Genomic DNA, 20,828 nt, shown 5'->3' with positions numbered 1-20,828 from the left:
CTCCACCAAAATGAGCTCCAACTCCACGACTCAGACTCCGACTACACAGCCCTGATGTTGGGGGGGGAGACACAGTTGGGGCAAATTTTACCCTTCAAAAATGCAGATCTCTTTTCCAAGGAGTGTCATACCTACCAGACCCTGGGCATCTGCGTGGCTCCTAGGTCCTCATGCAATCTTTGGCAAGAGCTCCAAGCAGATATGCTGTACGCTGTCCTCCCCTGCTTCTGGACGACTCACTCACACTCATCAAATCCCAAACAAACACTCCTACACACTCACACATACACACACTATCACACATCAGATCGCACACACTCACCACATTCAGCGATACCAATTGTTTCCAGCTGGCAGAGAATTCTGGGACGCAGTGCAATGGAGAGCGAGGTCCTGCGGTGGAACGCATGGAGGACCTGCAGGTCTTTGCGCTCCACTGCACTGCATCCCAAGTCCTTATGCCTGCCAGAAGCAATCAGTATAGCTAGATGTGGTGAGTGTGCGATCTGATGTGTGATTTGGTGTGTGATCTAATGGGTCTGTGTGATCTGATGGGTCTGTGTGATCTGATCTGTGTGGGTGTGCGGTCCACTGCAGCTACTCCTTTTCGGGGTCTGGTAAGTGTGATTACGGGGTCTTCTTCCTTCTTTCTTTTGGGGGTGCCCGCTGTCTATAATGAAGTGTTCCTGCAGTATCTCTAACTTTTTTAGCTGTATGGGACACTTCATTATTGAACCGCGATTAGGGCTTATTTTCAGGGTAGGGCTTATATTTAAGCCTTACTCCGAAAATGCTGAAAACTCCTGCTAGGGCTTATTTTCAGGGAAACACAGTAGACTAAAAGTTGATACTACTTTTTTTATTATCAAAGTTTTTAGATTTGCTAAAAAAAAAAAAAAAGTTTGCATTTTTTTTTTTTGATGTCCGAGACCTGGGTCAAAAAAAAAAATAAAAATCTTTGATAAACTGCTCAAACTTGTTTTCTCATGGTTGTATGCATGTTCACATGGGTTGGAACTGACACAGATTTTGGTACAGAAGCCGCACCAAAACCTTACAACAAAGTACATTTTGTATTCTACATCCCCATCCACATGCCAAGTAAAGGTAGAAAAGTCAGCAATTCTGTTCCTCTAAAATCTAATTCTTAATTTAATCTTTAAAATCCCATATAAAATTTCTGGTTCCAGGCTTTCGGCTCCTCTTAACGCGTTTCGACAACAATCTAAGTCACATAATTTTGTATTTTACATCCCTATCCTCATGCATATCTAGTATTGTTCTGGTGCAACATGCAGGTCTAAGAGTTGGCCTCTGATTTGTGCTATGGAAATACACATGGGAACTCGAATTCCGGCAGCCGGGACCCCTCTTGTAATTACTAGGCCCCTTTTGACGTCATGAAAAGTGACCTCTGCTCAACTCTAGAATTCACTAATAAGCAATGAGTATGGTGCACAAAACTATTGTGTTAATGAGCATTACTATCATATAATCGTGGTTTGCAGTCTGTTTTGCAACTTTCTTCTGAAGCAGGTCTCCCTTCCCTGTAAGGAGAATGAATGGGGCTTGTGAATCGCCTGGCCTTTGTGTGCTTGGACGCTTGCTGTGCGGAGAGCAGCTGGGAAGCTGGCCGGCTTCTAACCCGAGTAGCAGATGACAGTTTTGGCTAACCTTTGCGTAGATGCATCCAACCAGTGTTGTTAGCGTTTTACATGGCATTACGAGCTGCAGACATTGATACCGAGCTCCAGTACAGGACTATAAAATATTGGTGGCTAGCAATGAAAAAGTGTTAAAAAAAAATGTCTGAATATATTTTGCCTACCCCCTTTAACAATTTCCCGCCTGTACCCCAGAGCCGGACGTTTTCTCAATCTGCTTCATTTGGCAGGTATATATTTTCGTCATTAAGGCACAGATAGGATCATCTTGTAGTTATTTGTTATTAAATGTTCATGTTCATATTTCATAGGACTTTGTGGAGGGAAAATCAATTGTACGATTCCTTGCTACTGTGATCCCATATGTTGGAAAATTAATAACCAGCAGGTAGTTTGAGAGCATGCCAAGCCTACAGAAATGACCGGTAGTCCTACGATGATTGCGCTGATGTTTATATTAATTACTGTTGTCGGTAACAGCGTGAATAACAAGATGCATGGCTGGCGAGGCGCACAATCCGAAGACTATCTTAAGGAAGAACATTGTAGTTTTGAGCATCTTGATACTGGGATTCCTTTGTGCACCAAAAAGTTGTTCAGACCCCAATTTGTTTTTTTTTTCCTTCCTCCCTCTTTGGTGGGGCTAATATCGTTGCCTAATAACAGCGACAGGAGGGTGTGGAGAAGGCCAGTGAGTGGGATGATGTAGCATGCTTTTCAGTAAGGCTATGTGCTCACAGGAAATTAAACCTGCGGATTTATCTGCGGAAAATATGCGGATTTTTTAGATTTTCCAGATAAATCTGCAGGTTTCAGCATGTACAGACACTCCCCATGTTATCCTATGGGACATGGGTAGTGTCTGTGTCCATGCTGCGTATACGTGCGGCTGCAGAACATGCTGCGGATTTCCCGCAGACACGCAGAATTGCATGTCAATTATTTCTGCGGAATTACCTGCGCAAATCCCGGCTCTCCACTATGGAGATGGAGGCCGGGACTTCCGCAGGTAAGTCGCACGAATGCCCGCAGGTTTACCGCAGCTATTTCGCTGTACTACCGCAGCTAAAAATGGCTGCGGATTCCGGCGAGCAACTGCGGAAACCTGCGGATATATCCGCAGGTACAAAGTCCAGTGGGCACATAGCCTTAGACTATGTACCCACGGGAGAAAGTAACCGTGGATTTTGCCGTGGAAAACCCGCTGACTTTCTAGATTTTCCAGTTAAATCTGAGAGTTTACGCAAGTACAGACACTCCCATGTTATCCTATGGGATTTGGGGAGTGCTGTATCAATGCTGCGGTATTTGCGGCTGCGGAAAATGCTGCGTATTTCCTGCAGCCGCATGTAACTGCATGTTCATTATTCATGCAGAATTATCTGCGGAATTCCAGCTCTTCCACTATGGAAATACAGGGCGGGAATTCCGCACAAAATCCGCACAGTTTCCGCAGGTTTACCGCAACAACTCCACAGATATACCGCAGCAATGGATAGCTGCAGATTCCGGGGAGTTGCTGCGTGAACCTGTGGAAATACCTGCAGAAAAGTCCGCAGATACGATCTCCCGTGGGCACAAGGCCTTAGGGAATGGTACAGAGAGGATGCTTCTACGGTGTAAGCTGAGGATTTGAAGTGACCAGACGCCGGTCATCTCTGAATTAATCCTGTGCAGGATTCTGTATGTCTTGTTTGCAGTCTTTCTCATGTGAGCTGCTGCAGCAGCTTGATCTTTCATGCAGATTAGGTTGATCTGACAATGTGAGCTTTTTTTGCTTCTGCATGACCCAATCTGTTTGAAAGTTCAAGCTGCTGCAATAACACATTAAGTAGCAGAACCACCACAGGCCTGGCAATACAGAATACTGCACAGGGCTGATCCGGTACCGGACTGTGTACCCCTATAAATCAAGTGTCAATGTAGTGCCTTAATGGGACATTTAGAAGGTTGAGGGTCCCTCTTTCCAGAATCTGTGCTCAGACAGGACATACACACTAGGAGAAAATTAGATGAATTTGTTTTTTTGCTTTCTTGAGGATTGGGGTTGTTCTAGCTTTTTGCAGAAAGTTGGGGCCAATTTGCACAGGTTCCCGTTTAACCTTAAGTACATGTCAGGACCTTTCTACAATTCTGAAGGATTTCTAAACATTTCCTTATATAAGGGGTGCCCCTGCTTTATCCTGATGAAGCCTCTCTCCAATAGTCAGTGACTGGGCCTCCCTGTCGGGGGTTTATGGTTACGAGGCAGTTTTGGCGGCAGACAGCACTTTGGGAGCGTACTGTTCTGCAACTTTGCATGTGTCCTGTTGCCACCAAAGCTGATCTTTTGACGCATCCTAACCACAGCTCCTACTGGACAATCCTCAACAGTTTGTATTAAAAAAAAAATTGTTTGCATTGTGTTTCTTAATTTGGGCAGAATCTCCCAGCTCTACATTTTAAGCCAACAGTCTGTTTCCATATCCTATAAGGTATACATATACTCTGATCCAGTGGACGGCTTCTAACATGGGGCATTTGACCACTGCCTATTTATCTGATCGATAAATCTGTTATACATGTTAGCCAGCACAGCATGTTTTTTGATTTTGGTGTTTTTTTGTTTTTTTTTCCCTTACATCCATCTCCTCTTTGGAATCCCTTCTTTTGAAAGCTGTCCATCCACCAGGCCCTCCACTGGCAAGACCAATTCTTCCACGAGAGAGGGGTGCTGTGGATAGAGTTATTGAATACTTGGTTGGCGACGGTCCTCAGAACAGGTAACCTAACACACTTATAAAACGTTTTGGGCATGCTTTATGGTTTAAAAATGAAATGAAAACATGATGAAAATGATGGATTTGGTGCTTAAAAGGAATTTGTCATTGAAGAAAAAAAAAATGCTTTTACCCTGCAGATATGGAGTTAACCTGCAGTTCAGTTGCATTCTAACACTTCCTGGCTGCACACACAGCCTGGCTACTGGGAGAAAATTAAGGCTGTGTGTCCATGCTATGTTTTTTCATGCAGATTTTAATCAATACTGCAAGGGAAAATGCATCGCAGCAAAGTCTTTGAGAATCCTGACTTGTTGTGCACACGTTGCAGATTTTGGTGCAGAAAATAATCTGCAGCATGTCTATTTTCTGCATTTGATATAATCCACTGCAATGCTTGAGCTCGATCACTGCAGTGGATTATCTGTCAGTACTGTACTCGCAGCACTGACACTTCGCCTCACTCGTCATGCATCCGGCATGGTCTGTGAGGTGATCCGTAGCTCGGTAACCCGGGATCGTCGTGCAGATGACCCAGGGTTGCCATTCCAGCGATCACATTACAGGGACCCGATCGCCAGGAAGAGGTAAGCGATTCCTCTCCCTGCCTCCTGAATGCTGCAATCACAATTGATTGCAGCATTTAGGGTGTTAAACTGTCGGGAGCGATGCAGGCACCGCTGCTGGCAGTCGGAGCTAGGTCTCAGCTGTTACATCTCAGCTGTTAAATCAGCCGGAAACCTAGCATCAATCATGGGGGTACAGCGCAGGAACCCCACTGATCGCCATTACGTGAAAAAATGCATGAGAAAAAAACGTGAAAACTCAATAAAAAGTGTTTTTCCTGCCAAAACATGCAGTTTTGTATGCAGAAAATCTGCACAGAAACTGCTACGTGGGCACATTCCCTAACGGTCTTCTTTCCATCAGCCTTGGGCGTTTAATCATATTTAGTCATAGAGCCATGGCCAGAGCAATTTGACACCACTCAGTAACTAGTGAGCCGCGGCTGCAACTACGCCCCGGTGCAAACTGACCGCCGCCTCTGTATTGTACCATTGTACAGCTGGCTGTCAGTCAGTGCTGGGGTATGGTTACAGCCAATGCTCAATGAGCGGTGACTGAAGGCGCTCTAGCCGCGCCTCTGACTAAAAGCCTGAGGCTACTGGGAAAAATATAGTTAATTTCCTCCTGGTAGTGGGAATTCAGTGCAGAGGCCGGGCAGCTTTGAAGTGCTATTAGCCTGCAGATTAGCCCCATATCTGCAGCTTAATAGCATTTTTTTGACAGGACAGTTTCCTTTAATTTCACTTATTTTTGTGCAGTTAGTAAACTTCTATATCACATTAGACTTTGTAATATTAAACAAGTGCTGCTTTAAATGGGATTTTTCCAAGTCTGCTACACCACTCCAGTTATGAGTCTTAATCCTATAAACCAATAATGTAATTGCAATATTATTATTAATACAACAGACAGACAATAGTTCATAGTTGCACAAACAAAAAAATAACTTGTATTCCCTTCTTCGGCTTGTGCAAATGACCCTGTAGTGGGTTGGAGGGGCATAGCTTCACCCAGAACAGTTGGGCATATGCCCCTCTCTACATCAATGATGTATTCTGCACCTGCAAAGTAATTTCAGAAGAGCTTGAATTCTCACACCATATGCTACTGAAGGCAGAAGAGAACCTCCATGGTCAGGTAGAAACAAAATGTTGCATAGCCTGTGTGTGCTTTTGTCCATTTTTGGTTGCAGAATGAGTTAACTGAAAATCAGTCAGTGACAATTTGTAGCTTCTTTTTTTTCTGAGCTCATATTGAACTAAAGTTTGTGGTCATAAATCAGTTGAGAAGATAGGGAAAGTAAGGGCTCTTTTCCACTTGCATACCGCTTGCAATGCAAGAGCATGAGAAGCGATATGCTAATGACCCTCTGCTGTGAGCATCAGCCGAGGGTCATGCGACTGTGATGAGATCTTGCGATCGTATCACAGCTGCGGATAAGAGGAAGGGGAGCACTTTCTCCCAGCTCTTCCGCTCCCTGTCTCTGTGGATATCGCACTGCATTCGGATGACATGCGAGTGCAGTGCGATGTTTCACACGCTCCCATAGACTTGTATGGGGGTGCATGAGCCGAGACTCGCTGCGATTGCACAGAGAGTACGATTCGTGATGAGAAATAGAAGGCAAGAGGGACACTGCGCCATAGTTTTGCACTGGTGCGAGTGCAATCCAATGTTTTATCGGATCGCACTCGCATATAGCAATCACAAGTGGAAAAGAGCCCTAAGAGTTATGATTGCTGTCAGATGAAATCGGAGTTAAGCAAAAAGATTCTGAAGACCCTGCTCTGGCAGCCACATCTGTACTTACTCCTTGGCAGCTGGATCCAGGGGAGTGTGAACTTTCTCAGCCAAAACGCAAATGCCGGTATCCTTGTTGTGTCTTGTAATTACTAGTTCCCGTTGACCTCAGGGTGCGGGCTGTGCTGTCACGTCATGACATCCGGTATGGAGGGGCCTGTAATCACAACACGTGCTCAGGATGCCGGCATTCGAGTGCAAACCGAAGAAGTTCACAATGCCTGTTCTGCTTGCTGAAAAATACCAATGCTGGGTCAGTGTCTTGCAACTTCTTTACTCAACTTTAATTATCAGTTTACTTTTTTTGTGCAGCCAGCAGTAATGCAACACAAAAGCTATAAACCACAAATGGTGCAACATATTTTTTTTTTTTTTTTTTGCCAAAATCCATGCAATTAAGTTAAAAAAATAAATAAATAAAAATGAAAAATTGACCCTCAAGATGTCTGCATCTTTTTAGATTATAACTTTTGTTGAGCTAATGACCCTCTGCTGTGAGCGTCATGCGATTGTGATGCGATCTTGTGATCGGATCACAGCTGCGGAGAAGAGGGAGGGAGCACTTTCTCTCCATCTCTTCCGCTGCCTGTCTCTGCGGATATCGCACTGCACTCTCATGACAAGCGAGTGCAGTGCGATGTTTCACACGCTCCTATAGACTTGTATGGGGGTGCGTGAGCCGAGACTTGCTGCCAGACGTAGCATGCTGCGATTCATTCCGCATGCCGCTATGGCATGAGAAATCAATCGCAGATGGACACTGCCCCATAGTTTTTCACTAGAGATTGAGCAATCCGATTTATCAGATTGCACTCGTCCTTGCAAAACACAAGTGGAACCGAATTCAAACCAGAAGTTCCAAGAGCTGCCTAATCTATTATTTCACAAGATCAGATATATTTTTCCTATCCTTCCCTAGTACTCCATTTTTGGTATTTATTAGGTCCCAAATAGATACATTACTAAATTTCAATGTTTCAGTTTCCATCCTTGCGTTGCGTCTCCCTGATTTTGGTAATAATTCAGCACTTTGCACAATTTCCCGCTCGTCTCAGTAGAACTGTTTTGCTCAGATTCAAGACCAAATTTGAAGTCTCTGCATAATATCATATTGTGTCTTACCCCAAAGCTGACTGAATGTAGAATATACGGGTTCTATATAGGATTACATATTAGATTTCATGGATCATTAATACTTATAATAGCTTTTCTACACCCATTAAATAAGTTGGAGATGCGTTAGTCAAGCGGTCATTAATCTGATCATCATTAAAATGGGGGAATGAATGAAATATAATCGTGATATTAAAACTGAGTAAAGCTTAATTGCTTTTAAAATATGCATTGGGGAGATGGAGAGATTGGAAGACTAATGTCCTAGATGCTTGTAGTGAACATAAAAATGAGGAGTGCGGCCCATTCATTACATTAGATCATATGAATGCAGGCGGCTACCGGATTCTCATTTTGACCATTCTAGTGCATGATTGGTCTTCAATTAAAATTAGATCAAGCCCTATGATTCTGAGAAAACATCAGGCAAGTTAATTATTAAAGATGTTATCACTACTGGACAACCCCTTTAATTATCACTCAATGCTGCACAAAGAAAAAAAACAATACTTCCCTCCTTCCCTCTCCATTCAGATCTGTGTTCCTTGCTGCTCTCCTGGTGTAAACAATATCAGGTGACTGCTGCAGCTAATCAGTTGCTGCTGATTGGCTGCAGCCTTCACTATTCTGCACAAGTGGAACAAACAGACTTTCTTACATTTACACGGAACAGTGAAGGCTGCAGCCGATCAGCAGAAATCACCAAAAAATGTTAGTAGACAGTCGGGGCAGGCTGGGTTGAGTGCAGGAGCGTTGTTGGTCCACGAGGTATGTAAAGAATATATTATAGTAATAATACATATATCACTCATAAACGGCAAGGGATGTTTGGATATTGAGGGAAACTTATGTAAAACATAAAGTTCTCGCTACAGTGATATTCCATCATGACAGTAGGACATTTAAGTAGAAGCAGCAATGGTGAGTTCCTTATCTCAAACAATTTATTGAAACGAAAGCCAGCACCTGTGGTGGGTATACACCCCCAAAATGTCTGTCTCAATAACTAGTCATGTGGCCTTGAGCATCAATTACAGCTGACGATGATGTTTCCTGCTGTTCACCAGTGGAGTTATTGTCTGCGGAGACTTGGAATCCCACAATTCTTTCAGGCCCCCCTCATGTTATTGAGGTTCTGGAGTGCCGAGTTACGGCCCCTACACAGCGATTCAGCTGATCCCATAGATTTTTTTTTTTTATGGGTTTCCAGTCTAGAGAAAGTGCAAGCCACTAAATTTTAGGTGCCCCAAGTCTCCAGCAGCCGTTCCCTAATTTGACCTCGATGAGCTGGAGCATTGTTGTCCATGAAGATGAAATTAGGCTTGTGCTGTCCATGCAGAGGCACAATGACTGGAATAATGATGTTATGCAGTTACTAGGAACTTGTCACTGTACCTTTCACAAAGTGTAGGGCAGTTCTGTAATGACTAGACACACCGGCCTACACTGCTGTCCCCAGACGAGCCTTTGGTGGCAGTCGTTTTACTGTGGATGATGCATTGCGCTCTCCTTGACGTCTCCAATATAGTTGGCATTCATCACTTCTGCTCAACGTGAATTGACTGTGATCAGTGAACAGCACTGAGGCCCATAGATCCCTCATCCAGCAAGACGATGACTTCTTTGCATGAGGGTGTAGTCAGGTAATCCTGCAGGTTGTCTAGAACACAGACCATGCTGATGTAAACTGTTTCAAATGGTCTGACATGACATTTGGATGCCTCTCGCCTCCCTTAAATGTACCTGGAGTTTAGTGGCATTCGTTATCCGGTTCCAAAGAGCATTGTTCACAATGAAATGGTTATCAGTGAGAACCAAGAGGAACAGAGTCTTTAAATTCGCTTAATAAGAAGCCCATACAAGCAACATTATGTGAATATAAGATATTTTATTGTATTAAAGTGCTGTTGGGTACAAAAATATATAAATACATATGGACCAAGGGAGCGGTGCTGAAGGGGAAAGAACCCCACGTGCCCCAGAGAGGAAGGAGGAAGAATCCTCAGCAAAGATCTGTCTCCCGACGAAGCTACACGCGAAACACGTGTTGAGACGTTGGTCCCCACGTGGTTACCCCGGTGGTGCAGTGATCTGAATAGACTTGAGGAGGTGAGTTGTGCTGCTTGTATTTGGGGAAACACCTGCACAGACTGTATACTCGTTCCCATTATTTGTGCTGCAGCCTTACTCTTAGCTACTAGCCACCCCTCATAAACCTTCTACAGATCTTTGCTGAGGATTCTTCCTCCTTCCTCTCTGGGACACGTGGGGTTCTTTCCCCTTCAGCACCGCTCCCTTGGTCCATATGTATTTATATATTTTTGTACCCAACAGCACTTTAATACAATAAAATATCTTATATTCACATAATGTTGCTTGTATGGGCTTCTTATTAAGCGAATTTAAAGACTCTGTTCCTCTTGGTTCTCATTATATATGAGTTGTTGCTAATGTTTGATTTGGTGATTTTCCATGCGCCTGCATGTCTCAAGAAATGGTTATCAGTGTAGGATGTGGCCAAAAGGACGTCCATGTCTATGCCTTTCTGTGACTCTTCCAGTCTCTCTGTGTCTCTGTACAGCCTACGGATGACAATCACTGATCCTCTTAGCTCAGTGACCACTTCCGATTGAGACCATCTTGCTTACAGCCTCACAATGGTGCGGTACTGCTGATCAATTGTTAGGTGATGTCTTCATCTCATGATGTCAAAATGTGAAAAGTATGATGAGAACTGCTAAATACCAAATCTAATTGATGCATGAATTGCCCAATAAATTTTGGAGTTCAAACACCTGTTGTGAATTTTGCCATTAATCTCCTTGTTAGACAACAGAAATTTGTGCAACAAGTCCTGCAACATTGAACAGGCGGACATGAGCATTCAGAAATTTAAAGGATGCCACATTACGTTCAGCTGAAAAGTTTAAAGGGCATTTTAGGATCATCCTAAAATTTTACCCTAAAGCCAAATATCCCCAACTTTTTGTGATTAATGTATATATACAGTCATGACCGAATGTGTTGGCACCCTTGAAATTGTTCCAGAAAATGAAGTATTTCTCCTTGAAAATTATTGTAATTACAAATGTTTTGTTAAACATTTGTTTATTTCCTTTGTGTTTATTGAAACAACACAAACAACCCCCAGAATAACAATGGGAAATTAGATATATTTTCACATACAACTCAAGACAATGGACCCAGACAAAATTGTTGCCACCCTTAAGTTAATATTTGGCTGCACCCCCTTTGGAATAAATAGCTGCAATCGGTCGCCTCTCATAACCATCAACAAGCTCCTTACTCCTCTCAACTGGAATTTTCCACCACTCTCAAACTGCTGGGTACTGGGTACGTCATGGATCGTGTCAGGTTAATCCCTGCCTGCTGCCGACAGCTGATTTGAACAGCGGACATGTGTGGCTATCAGGAACGAGTGGATCCGCTCTCCACTCATGCCTGTTAACCCCTTACACCGCACTGTCAAAATGTGACAGCGAGATGAAACAGCGCGCCGCGGTAAGCATTCACTTACACGGTTCCATCGGAAGTCACGTAATGTGATCACGTGGATCTAATGGTTGCCATGGTAGCACAGGGTCATGTGATGACTCCTGTAGCTATCATCAGTCAGTTCCTCTTACAGCCGGCAGAGCACTGCGTGTGAGAGGAGAGCTACTTTTCTGCAGATCAGAAGAATGCTATTCTGATGTACAGAAATGAACAAGCGATCAGACTTCTGATCCTTATAGCCCCCTTAGGGAGACTAGAAAAATAATTAAAAAAAAAAGGAAAAAAAAGTTTTAAAAAATTGGAAAAAAAAATAAAAACTAAAAGTTCAAATCACCCCCCAATTCGTCCCATTGAAAATTAAAGGGTTAAAAAATATATATACACACATTTGGTATCTCTGCATTCAGAAATGCCCAATCAAAATATAAAATCCGTTCATCTGATCTGTAAACGGCGTAGCGGCAAAAAAAAAAATTCAAATGCCAATTACGTTTTTTGGTCACCACATATTTTGTACAAGATGTGATAACAGGTGATAAAAATGTAGCATCTGTGCAAAAATGGTACGGTTAAAATTGTCAGCTCGAGATGCAAAAACAAAGCAGTCACTGAGCCCCAGATCCCGAAAAATGAGAACGCTATGGCTCGTGGAACGTGGTGCAAAAAGTGCACTTTTTTTTTTTTTGGACAAATGTGTGATTTTATTTTTTATCCCCCCGAGATAAAAGTAAACCTATACGTGTTTGGTGTCTACGAACACGCACCGATCTGAGGCATCACACCGAGACATCAGTTTTACCATATAGTGAACACAGTGAATAAAATATCCCAAAAACAATTGGGGAGTCACATTTTGTTTTGTTATTTTTTTTTGTAATCTTTTTCTCACTTGGAATTTTTTTTGCGGTTTGCCAGTATACTATATAGTAAAACTAATAGTTTCATTCAAACGTACAACTTGTCCTGCAAAAAAAAAGCCCTCATATGGCAAGATTGACGGAAAATTAAAAACATTACTGCTCTCGGAACAAGGGCAGGAAAAGAAAAGCTGGCAATCCGTTTTATCTTGACCAAGACAGATTTGAGTTATTTTTCTGTGTGGACTATGCATTTTGGTACACAGGGAAAGGGGAAGGAGCAGCTCATAAGAGGAGAGAGGAGCAAATTTCTCTGATATATTGGAAAGTTTCTTACATTCACTTTACTGTTGATTTATGCAAAGTTTGTTAAAATGACAGTGAACATTCATAGTTTTATGTAAAAAAATAAAATAAAGCTGCAACGAAGAAATATAAAAATTATTCATCACTGAATTGTGGATCTAAAAATTAAACTCTTAAAGTGATCTGTAATCATTAATCACCTATTCACAAGAACAGTGAGTGAATGTATGATTGGTTCAGTGATGGGGTCACCAGATGGACCCCCAGCAACGAACCCAGGTCCCAAAGTCCCCTGCCTGAATGGAACAGTAGTGATCATGTGCCACCACTGCAGCTTTAGATTTTTAGGCCTAGGACCCATGGCAAGAAAAATGGTGCGAGTGGAATGCAATAAAAAAAAAAATCACATTGCACTCGGACCAATAATACTGTATGGGGCTGCTCCCATGAGTGATTATTTTCTCGGTCCTAATCGGATCCTGTTCCACTCGCAACCATGCAAGTCTATGGGACAAGAGAAACCTCGCACTGCTCTCACATTACAAAGGTATAACGTGAGTGCAGTGCCATTCTCGCAGCAGCCGACAATGCAGGAGATGGGGAGATAAATCCCTCCTCCCCTCCTCAGCGCCGGCCCTCCCCCCCCCTCCTCAGCGCCGGCCCTCCCCCTCCTCCTCAGCGCCGGCCCTCCCCCCCCCCTCCTCCGCGCCGGCCCTCCCCCCCCTCCTCAGCGCCGGCCCTCCCCCCCTCTTCAGCGCCGGCCCTCCCCCCCTCTTCAGCGCCGGCCCTCCCCCCCTCTTCAGCGCCGGCCCTCCCCCCCTCTTCAGCGCCGGCCCTCCCCCCCTCTTCAGCGCCGGCCCTCCCCCCCTCTTCAGCGCCGGCCCTCCCCCCCTCTTCAGCGCCGGCCCTCCCCCCTTCTTCAGCGCCGGCCCTCCCCCCCTCTTCACCGCCGGCCCTCCCCCCCTCTGCAGCTGTGGTCTGATCGGACCACAGTCTCATGACACTCTGCTCTCATTGTGCTGCGAGTGTGAGCTGAGTGTCATGCGAGGATTGCACTATTCCCGGTGTGGCCTCGGCCTTAGTAGAATAATGGCTACACTTGTTCACGGACTATCCATTCCAATGGAAGAATTCGCGAGCCACATTCTCATGTGATCAATACGGTTTTCAGTGGTTGGACCCCCAGCGATTATACATTTATCAATTATCTTGAGTATTGGTGATACTGATGCTGATTTTAAAACAACCTTTTTAAGCCATCATTAAATTATCTAAATGTTGCTCCTTTTACTTGATTGATCCCTTGATCTAAATTTTCACATCTGTTTCCTTTCAATAGATACGCTTTGATTTGCCAGCAGTGTTTTTCTCACAATGGTATGGCCCTGAAGGAAGAATTTGAGTATGTTGGTAAGTATCCCTATATGCTGCAGCTATTCTGCCTAATGTACAGTATATCACAGAAGTGAGTACACCCCTCAAATGTTTGTAAATATTTTATATCTTTTCATGGGACAACACTGAAGATCTTACACGTTGATACAATGTACAGTGTCAGTGTACAGCTTGTATAACAGTGTAAGTTTGGTGCCCTCTAAATAACTCAACAGACAGCCATAAATATCTGAACCGCTGGCAACAAAAGTGAGTACACCACTAAGTCAAAATGGTCAAATTGTGCCCAGAGAGACTATATTGTTTGTGGCCACCATTATTTTAAAGCACTGCCTTAACTCTCTTGGACATGGAGGTCACTAGAACTTCACAGAAGCCGCTGGATCCTCTTCCATCCTCTATGATGACATCATGAAGCTGGTGGATTTTAGAGACTTTGCGCTCCTCCACCTTTCGTTTGAGGAGGCCCCACAGATGCTCAATAAGGTTTAGGTCTGGAGACGCTTGGCCAGTACAGCGCCTTTACCTTCAGTTTCTTTAGCAAGGCAGTGGTCGTCTTAGAGGTGTATTTAATGTTATGTTGAAATTCTGCCCTGCAGCCCACTTTCCAATTGAAAGAGTTCAGGCTCTTCTTCTTCAGTATGTCACTGTACATGTTGGTATTCATGGTTCCCTCAATGAACTGTAGCTCACCACAGCCGTCAGCACTCATGCAGCTCCAAACCATGACACTTCCACCACTATGCTTGACTGTAGGCAGGGCACACACTTGACACCATCTGAACCAAATGGCTTTATATTGACCAGAAAACAAGGTTTCAATAATTCATGTCCTTAGTCTCCTTGTCTTCTGCAAACTGTTTGCAGGCTTTCTTGTGCATCATCTTTGGAAGAGGGTTCGTTCCAGGATGACAGCCATTTAGACCAATTCGATGCAGTGTGCGGCGTATGGTCTGACCTCTCCCCCCCACCCCCCCCCACCCCTCTTGTAACCTCTGCAGCATTTCTGGCAGCACTCGGAAGTCTGTTTTCAAAAGGCAACCTCTGGATATTATGCTGAGCATGGGCAATCAACTTCTTTGGTTGACCATGGTGAGGCATGTGCTGAGTGGAACCTGTCTTGTTATACCGCTGTATGGTCTTGGCCACCATGCTGCAGCTCTGTTTCAGGGCATTGGCAATCTTTTTATAGCCTCGGCCATCTTTATTCTTTTTTTCATATCCACACAGAATTCTTTGCCATGAGAGGCCATGGTGACCTTCCAGTGACCAGTATGAGGGTGTGTGTGAGTGATAACACAAAATGTAACACCCCTGCTCCCCATTCACACCTGAGAGCTTGTAAAACTGAGTCACATGACACCGACGAGGGAAACTGGCTAATTGGGCACAATTTGGGCATATTCACTTAGGGGGAAAATCATTTTTGTTGCCAGCGGTTTAGACATTAATGGCTGTGTTGATTTATTTAGAGGGCACCAAATTTACACTGTTATACAAGCTGTACACTGACTACTGTGCATTGTATGAAAGGGTCATATCTTCAGTGTTCTCCCATGAAAAGATATAAAACATGAAAAAAAAAAATGAGGGGTGTACTCACTTTTGTGATGTACTGTAATTAAGATTTTAGACCTTAGTCTTTTTAGAAATGCAGCCCTCTCTAATTGTGATCACACAGGATTTTTTTTATCCACATTGGACATTCACCGCATACTAAAAAAAAAGCGCAGTTTTGGGGACCGCATTAATGAAAGCTGGCACCTGATTAGACGGGTGCTGCATTTCATTTACAGTCCGGCTTTCTAACCATGCTCCCTCCACGCAATGAATCTGGGTTAAATTGTGCAATTGTTTCTACAGTTGAAAGTTCCGTGACATAGAAGTATAGGATTAGATTTAAAGAACTTGTTTTTGCAGGGAAGGAAACCCTCCCCCCCCCCCCCACTGTAGCTTGCTGTCCTCTCTGCAGAGCGCCGGTCTTTTGTGTCCCTACGCTGGGATGCCGCGGGCCGATCACTTTACAGCAGATAGGCAGAAAGCAGTTTGTGTGGTAAGCTGAGAAACGCTGCTGTTGAGTCCATATTCTCAGGTTTGATCTTTGTGGCTATTTCAGTCTTCTGGGAATAGAGTCGTGCTCTTGTATTGTAAGTTTATCCAGTGTTAAAGGTCTGTGCACAAAAACAGTTCTTAGGGACCTCTAAATGCAATGTATGCTCATGCTGCGGGTCCTCCCACCCTGACCTGTTTTATGGGACAATGTATGTGCATGGAATTTGCTTTCATAAGCATTCACTGCCCTTCTGCAGCTAATGTGTAAATGCATGCAGCTTAGAGTAAAGGCTATGGATACCTTTTGATATGGAATAACTACTTAGGTTAATGGTTACCTTTTAGTTAATAAAGTTTCATTTTCAGTTCATTGCATGATTATCAGTCCACCTGATATATACAATTTTCAGTCTGATCCAAGTTTCATTTTTTTTTCTCTTATGGGAGTGTCTCTACCTGTAATGTAGGCTGGAAGTGAGGTCTGTGTTTATCCAGGGTGCTGCAGCTTTTCCTTTCATCGCAGGCTCTAGTTTTACATTTATGACTGCTATGTGCTTTTCTTCTCGTACATAGCCTGTTTTCTTTGACCCCCTCCACTGCAGATCTGAGTTCAACCCTTATCTCGCCTGCCATTTCTAAAGCCTCTTTCACACGTCAGTGAAAAACGCACGCTTTTCACGGACGTGTTGAAGGTGCGTATCGCCCTCCGTGGGCCTTGATTTTGGCATACATGTGTGTTCTCCGTGTGCTATCCATGATAGCACACTGAGAGCAGGAACCTTTTACTCACCTGTCACTGGTGCTGATGTCTCCGGCGCTGCAGTCACACTTGCTTCTGGGTCCATGGTGCAGTGAATATGCACAAGCATAATGAGCAGGCCCGGACGCAAGTGACAGCAGCACTACAAAATTCATTGTGCAAAAACGATAGAGTATAGTGGATCATGCAATACACCAATTTATTTACAGCTAGCATTCCAAACCCTCCCCCAATGTGAATGATAAATCACTTGTGATGGCTATTAGCAATGTTTGAATTGATTTGAAGTCTTGTTGATACTTATACTATTTTTCCATTTAGCGTTTAGATGTGCATACTGTTATTTCCTAAATCCTGCAAGAAAAACTCGTCCGCAAGCTCCACGACTTCAAGAATTAAACCTTGAGAGGATGACGAGATCAGACTCGCAGAGTTCCACCAGTATCTCGCAGGCTGCCACTGAAGAACTGGAAAACCAGACTTCCTCCGGTATTTATATTATCTCTTTCCTTTCCTTTAAATGTTACAGAAGCAAGGAATGGGTACAAAATAATTCTGCACACTCGTCTGTTGCTGAACAAGCATAATCTGATGGCCTTACCTAATTATCAGTCTCCGTAACTGACTGCAGCAGTCAGGTGGCTGTAGTTTCTCGCTAAGGCTGCTTTCACACTACGTTTTTTTAACATGCGTCATAAACGTTTTTTTGCTGTAAAAGTGGATCCTGTTTTTACAAAGAAAAATGCATGCAAATCCATGTGTTATTTTGCAGGATCCTGCCACTTGAAGTTTATGGGCGGGCATTGAAGTCATGTGATCGGGAGTGAGGGGAACTGAACGTGATAGACTGGGAGCTGGCATCTGACAGCTGCAGACGCTGGTAACCAAGGTAAACATTGGGTAACTAAGCGAAGTGCTTTGCTTGGATACCCGATATTTACCTTGGTTACGAGCGTCCGTAGCTGCTAGGAGCCGGGCTGCCTGCTCCCTGCACACGTAACCAAGGTAAACATCGAGTAACTAAGCAAAGTGCTTTGCTTGGATACCCGATATTTACCTTGGTTACGAGCGTCCTTGGCTGCTAGGAGCTGGGCTGCCTGCTCCCTGCACACGTAACCAAGGTAAACATCGGGTAACTAAGCGAAGCACTTTGCTTGGTTACCCGATATTTACCTTGGTTACGAGAGTCTGCCGCTCTCAGGCGGGGGAGAGAGAGAGGGAGGGGGAGAGAGAGACTGATCACGCCAGGCTGGTTTCTGGGCATGCTCAGTAGAGCAAGCAGGATCCTGTCTATCAGCATGCCAGCGTTCACATGCGTTTGCATGCAGTATAGTCAGGATCCAGTGAAAAACAGTATTTGAACGCAGCTCAAAAACGCTACAAAGTAGCGTTTTTGAAAAAAGTAAAACAATTGCAAGTCGCTGGATCCTCACTATAACGCACGCAAACGCATGTGAACGCATGTTGACACGAGTCCATTGCAAATGCATCGAAATGAAAACGCATTTGCACTGGATCCGTTTTTGTGTTAAAAAAAAACAAAAAAAAAACCGTTCATGACGCATGTTAAACAAAAAAAACCGTAGTGTGAAAGCAGCCTAACCCATAACAGACTGTACCAGTCGCCTGACCACTGCAGCCTATTTCTGGTCAGTGTTTAGGTTAGTGGCTGAATGTGTGTGGTTTTTTTTTTTTTTTGTTTTATTCTTATGTTTCTTTTTGTTTTTCCTTTTTTCTTCCCCTCCCCTCTTCCTACAGATCCATCAGAGGTGGAAGAAACTCCTGACGCTGAAGACGTTCTTGGCGAGGAGGAAAAATGCGCTGAGGATGTAACATGCGCTGAGGAGTTATCTGACAAAACTGTGAAAGAAGGACATCAAGCTCTGCCTGAAGACGTTGTGCCGCCTGTGAATGTTAATGAGGGTGAAGAGTCCTTGATGGAGACGGAGTGAATGTGCTTCATGCATCATTTTCGTTTATGGCAGCTTAGGCCTCACAAGTTTTCTTGTGAAACTCCACTTCCACTGACAACTCTAGCTAGATCTGCCTCACACCCACGACTTCGTGCCATATCTAGTGGTCATCTACAACTGTATAGCACTTGGGAGATGTATACTTGATATTTAACCTTTATTTTTCATGCTAGAATTGGCCTGGATCTGTCTTTGGCCCAGTAACAAGCATCAATAAGACGTCCATAGCTGATATTTTATTCTTGAATTAAGTATTTTAAGGTAATGAGTTTGCAGGTTTATTTATTTTACATGTGGCGATATTAAAATGGGGTTTGGGTGAACACATTTTGTACCAAGGGTATTTGTATATCAAACTGCCGGTGTGTGTGTGTGTGTGTGTGTTGCGTTTGGATGGTGAATGGACCACAACCTGTAACTTTTTTTTTTAAGTGCATCTGCAAACATCAAAACAATCTCCACAAAATATTTTTTTCCCCCGAGTGAGAAGCTCACATGATAGTTTTTTTTTTTTTATTAAAGACGCCTACTTTGTAGGTAACTGTCATGTCCTTATGCAATTCCCGCACAGGCCCTGCTACATGTGTTTGCTGTTTGGTTCATGTTTACATTAGAAGAAATTGAAAATTTTTGTAATGTATTTTAATATTTCAATGCTCTTAGTATTGCAAGTAGATTAGTGGGTGTCCTTGTCCTTAGATCATCCCACTCCACCATTATTAATGCAATCCCTACCCTGTGAGAAGTGCCCAGGAGATGGGAGCACACAGCTCCAACCTCAGCATGTGCACAGCCTGGGGGTTATGGATGCAACAGAAAGCAAAAGCTACAAAGTCTATGCTTTCTATTGAATCCGTGCCCTGATGGTGCACAGCCTGGGGTTATGGTGCACAGCCTGGGGTTATGGTGCACTAGAAAGCAAAGGCTGCAAAGTCTATGCTTTCTATTGTATTTGTACCCTGATGGTGCACAGCCTGGGGTTATGGTGCACTAGAAAGCAAAGGCTACAAAGTCTATGCTTTCTATTGAATTTGTACCCTGATGGTGCACAGCCTGGGGGTTATGGTGCACAGCCTGGGGGTTATGGTGCACTAGAAAGCAAAGGCTACAAAGTCTATGCTTTCTATTGAATTTCTACCCTGATGGTGCACAGCCTGGGGTTATGGTGCACAGCCTGGGGTTATGGTGCACTAGAAAGCAAAGGCTACAAAGTCTATGCTTTCTATTGAATTTGTACCCTGATGGTGCACAGCCTGGGGGTTATGGTGCACAGCCTGGGGGTTATGGTGCACAGCCTGGGGGTTATGGTGCACAGCCTGGGGGTTATGGTGCACAGCCTGGGGGTTATGGTGCACAGCCTGGGGGTTATGGTGCACAGCCTTGGGGTTATGGTGCACAGCCTGGGGGCTATGGTGCACAGCCTGGGGGTTATGGTGCACAGCCTGGGGGTTATGGTGCACTAGAAAGCTAAGGCTGCAAAGTCTATGCTTTCTATTGAATCTGTACCCTGATGGGGCTCAGCCTGGGGGTTATGGTGCACAGCCTGGGGTTATGGTGCACTAGAAAGCAAAGGCTACAAAGTCTATGCTTTCTATTGAATCTGTACCCTGCTCTGAAATGTGAAAATACATTACAAAGGTTTAGTTACTCTTTAACTAACATAGGAAGAGCTTGTATTGTACTTGAATGCTAAGCTATATTTATATATGTAATATACTGGTACACACGTCAGTAAATGTGCCTTTTGCGTGTTTTATGTTTTTGTTATATGCAAATAAAGTCTGATTTAATGTAGTATGGTTGATCCATTCATTGCAAAATAGATTTTGTTAATGGGCATGTGATCTTTTGCTTTTTTAGAGCATAGAACAAAGTAGTTGAGCTTAAAGTGGTTGTCTGTGGCCACTCGCCTCTGCATCGTGAGGTGTGCAGCGCTTATGATGTTGCAGTGGCACATGGCTGTTAGGATATGTGCACAATCCACAGGTATTGTGTACCTTTCCTATTAGATTCGAGGCAACATGTATCATGCACACTTCCTATTGTATGTGCTAAAGCAACATCAT

The 20,828-nt window shown here is 43.9% G+C and overlaps 1 protein-coding gene across 1 annotated transcript in view; it reads left to right on the top strand.

The window, feature by feature from the left end:
- LNPK (lunapark, ER junction formation factor) overlaps positions 1-20,556 on the top strand; it is a 107,513-nt gene extending 86,957 nt beyond the window's left edge. Inside the window, exons 10-13 of the mRNA XM_075317364.1 lie at positions 4,321-4,426; positions 13,922-13,992; positions 17,111-17,278; positions 18,548-20,556. Coding sequence (XP_075173479.1) covers positions 4,321-4,426; positions 13,922-13,992; positions 17,111-17,278; positions 18,548-18,741 — 539 coding nt within the window. The 3' untranslated portion in view covers positions 18,742-20,556. The remainder of the gene's footprint in view (positions 1-4,320; positions 4,427-13,921; positions 13,993-17,110; positions 17,279-18,547) is intronic.
- The last annotated feature ends 272 nt before the right edge of the window (positions 20,557-20,828 follow it).

Source organism: Anomaloglossus baeobatrachus, chromosome 7 (genome assembly GCF_048569485.1).
Source record: "Anomaloglossus baeobatrachus isolate aAnoBae1 chromosome 7, aAnoBae1.hap1, whole genome shotgun sequence".
NCBI classification, from domain to species: domain Eukaryota; kingdom Metazoa; phylum Chordata; class Amphibia; order Anura; family Aromobatidae; genus Anomaloglossus; species Anomaloglossus baeobatrachus.
Note: the sequence above shows the minus strand (reverse complement) of the source record. Positions and strands in the feature narration are given on the sequence as shown.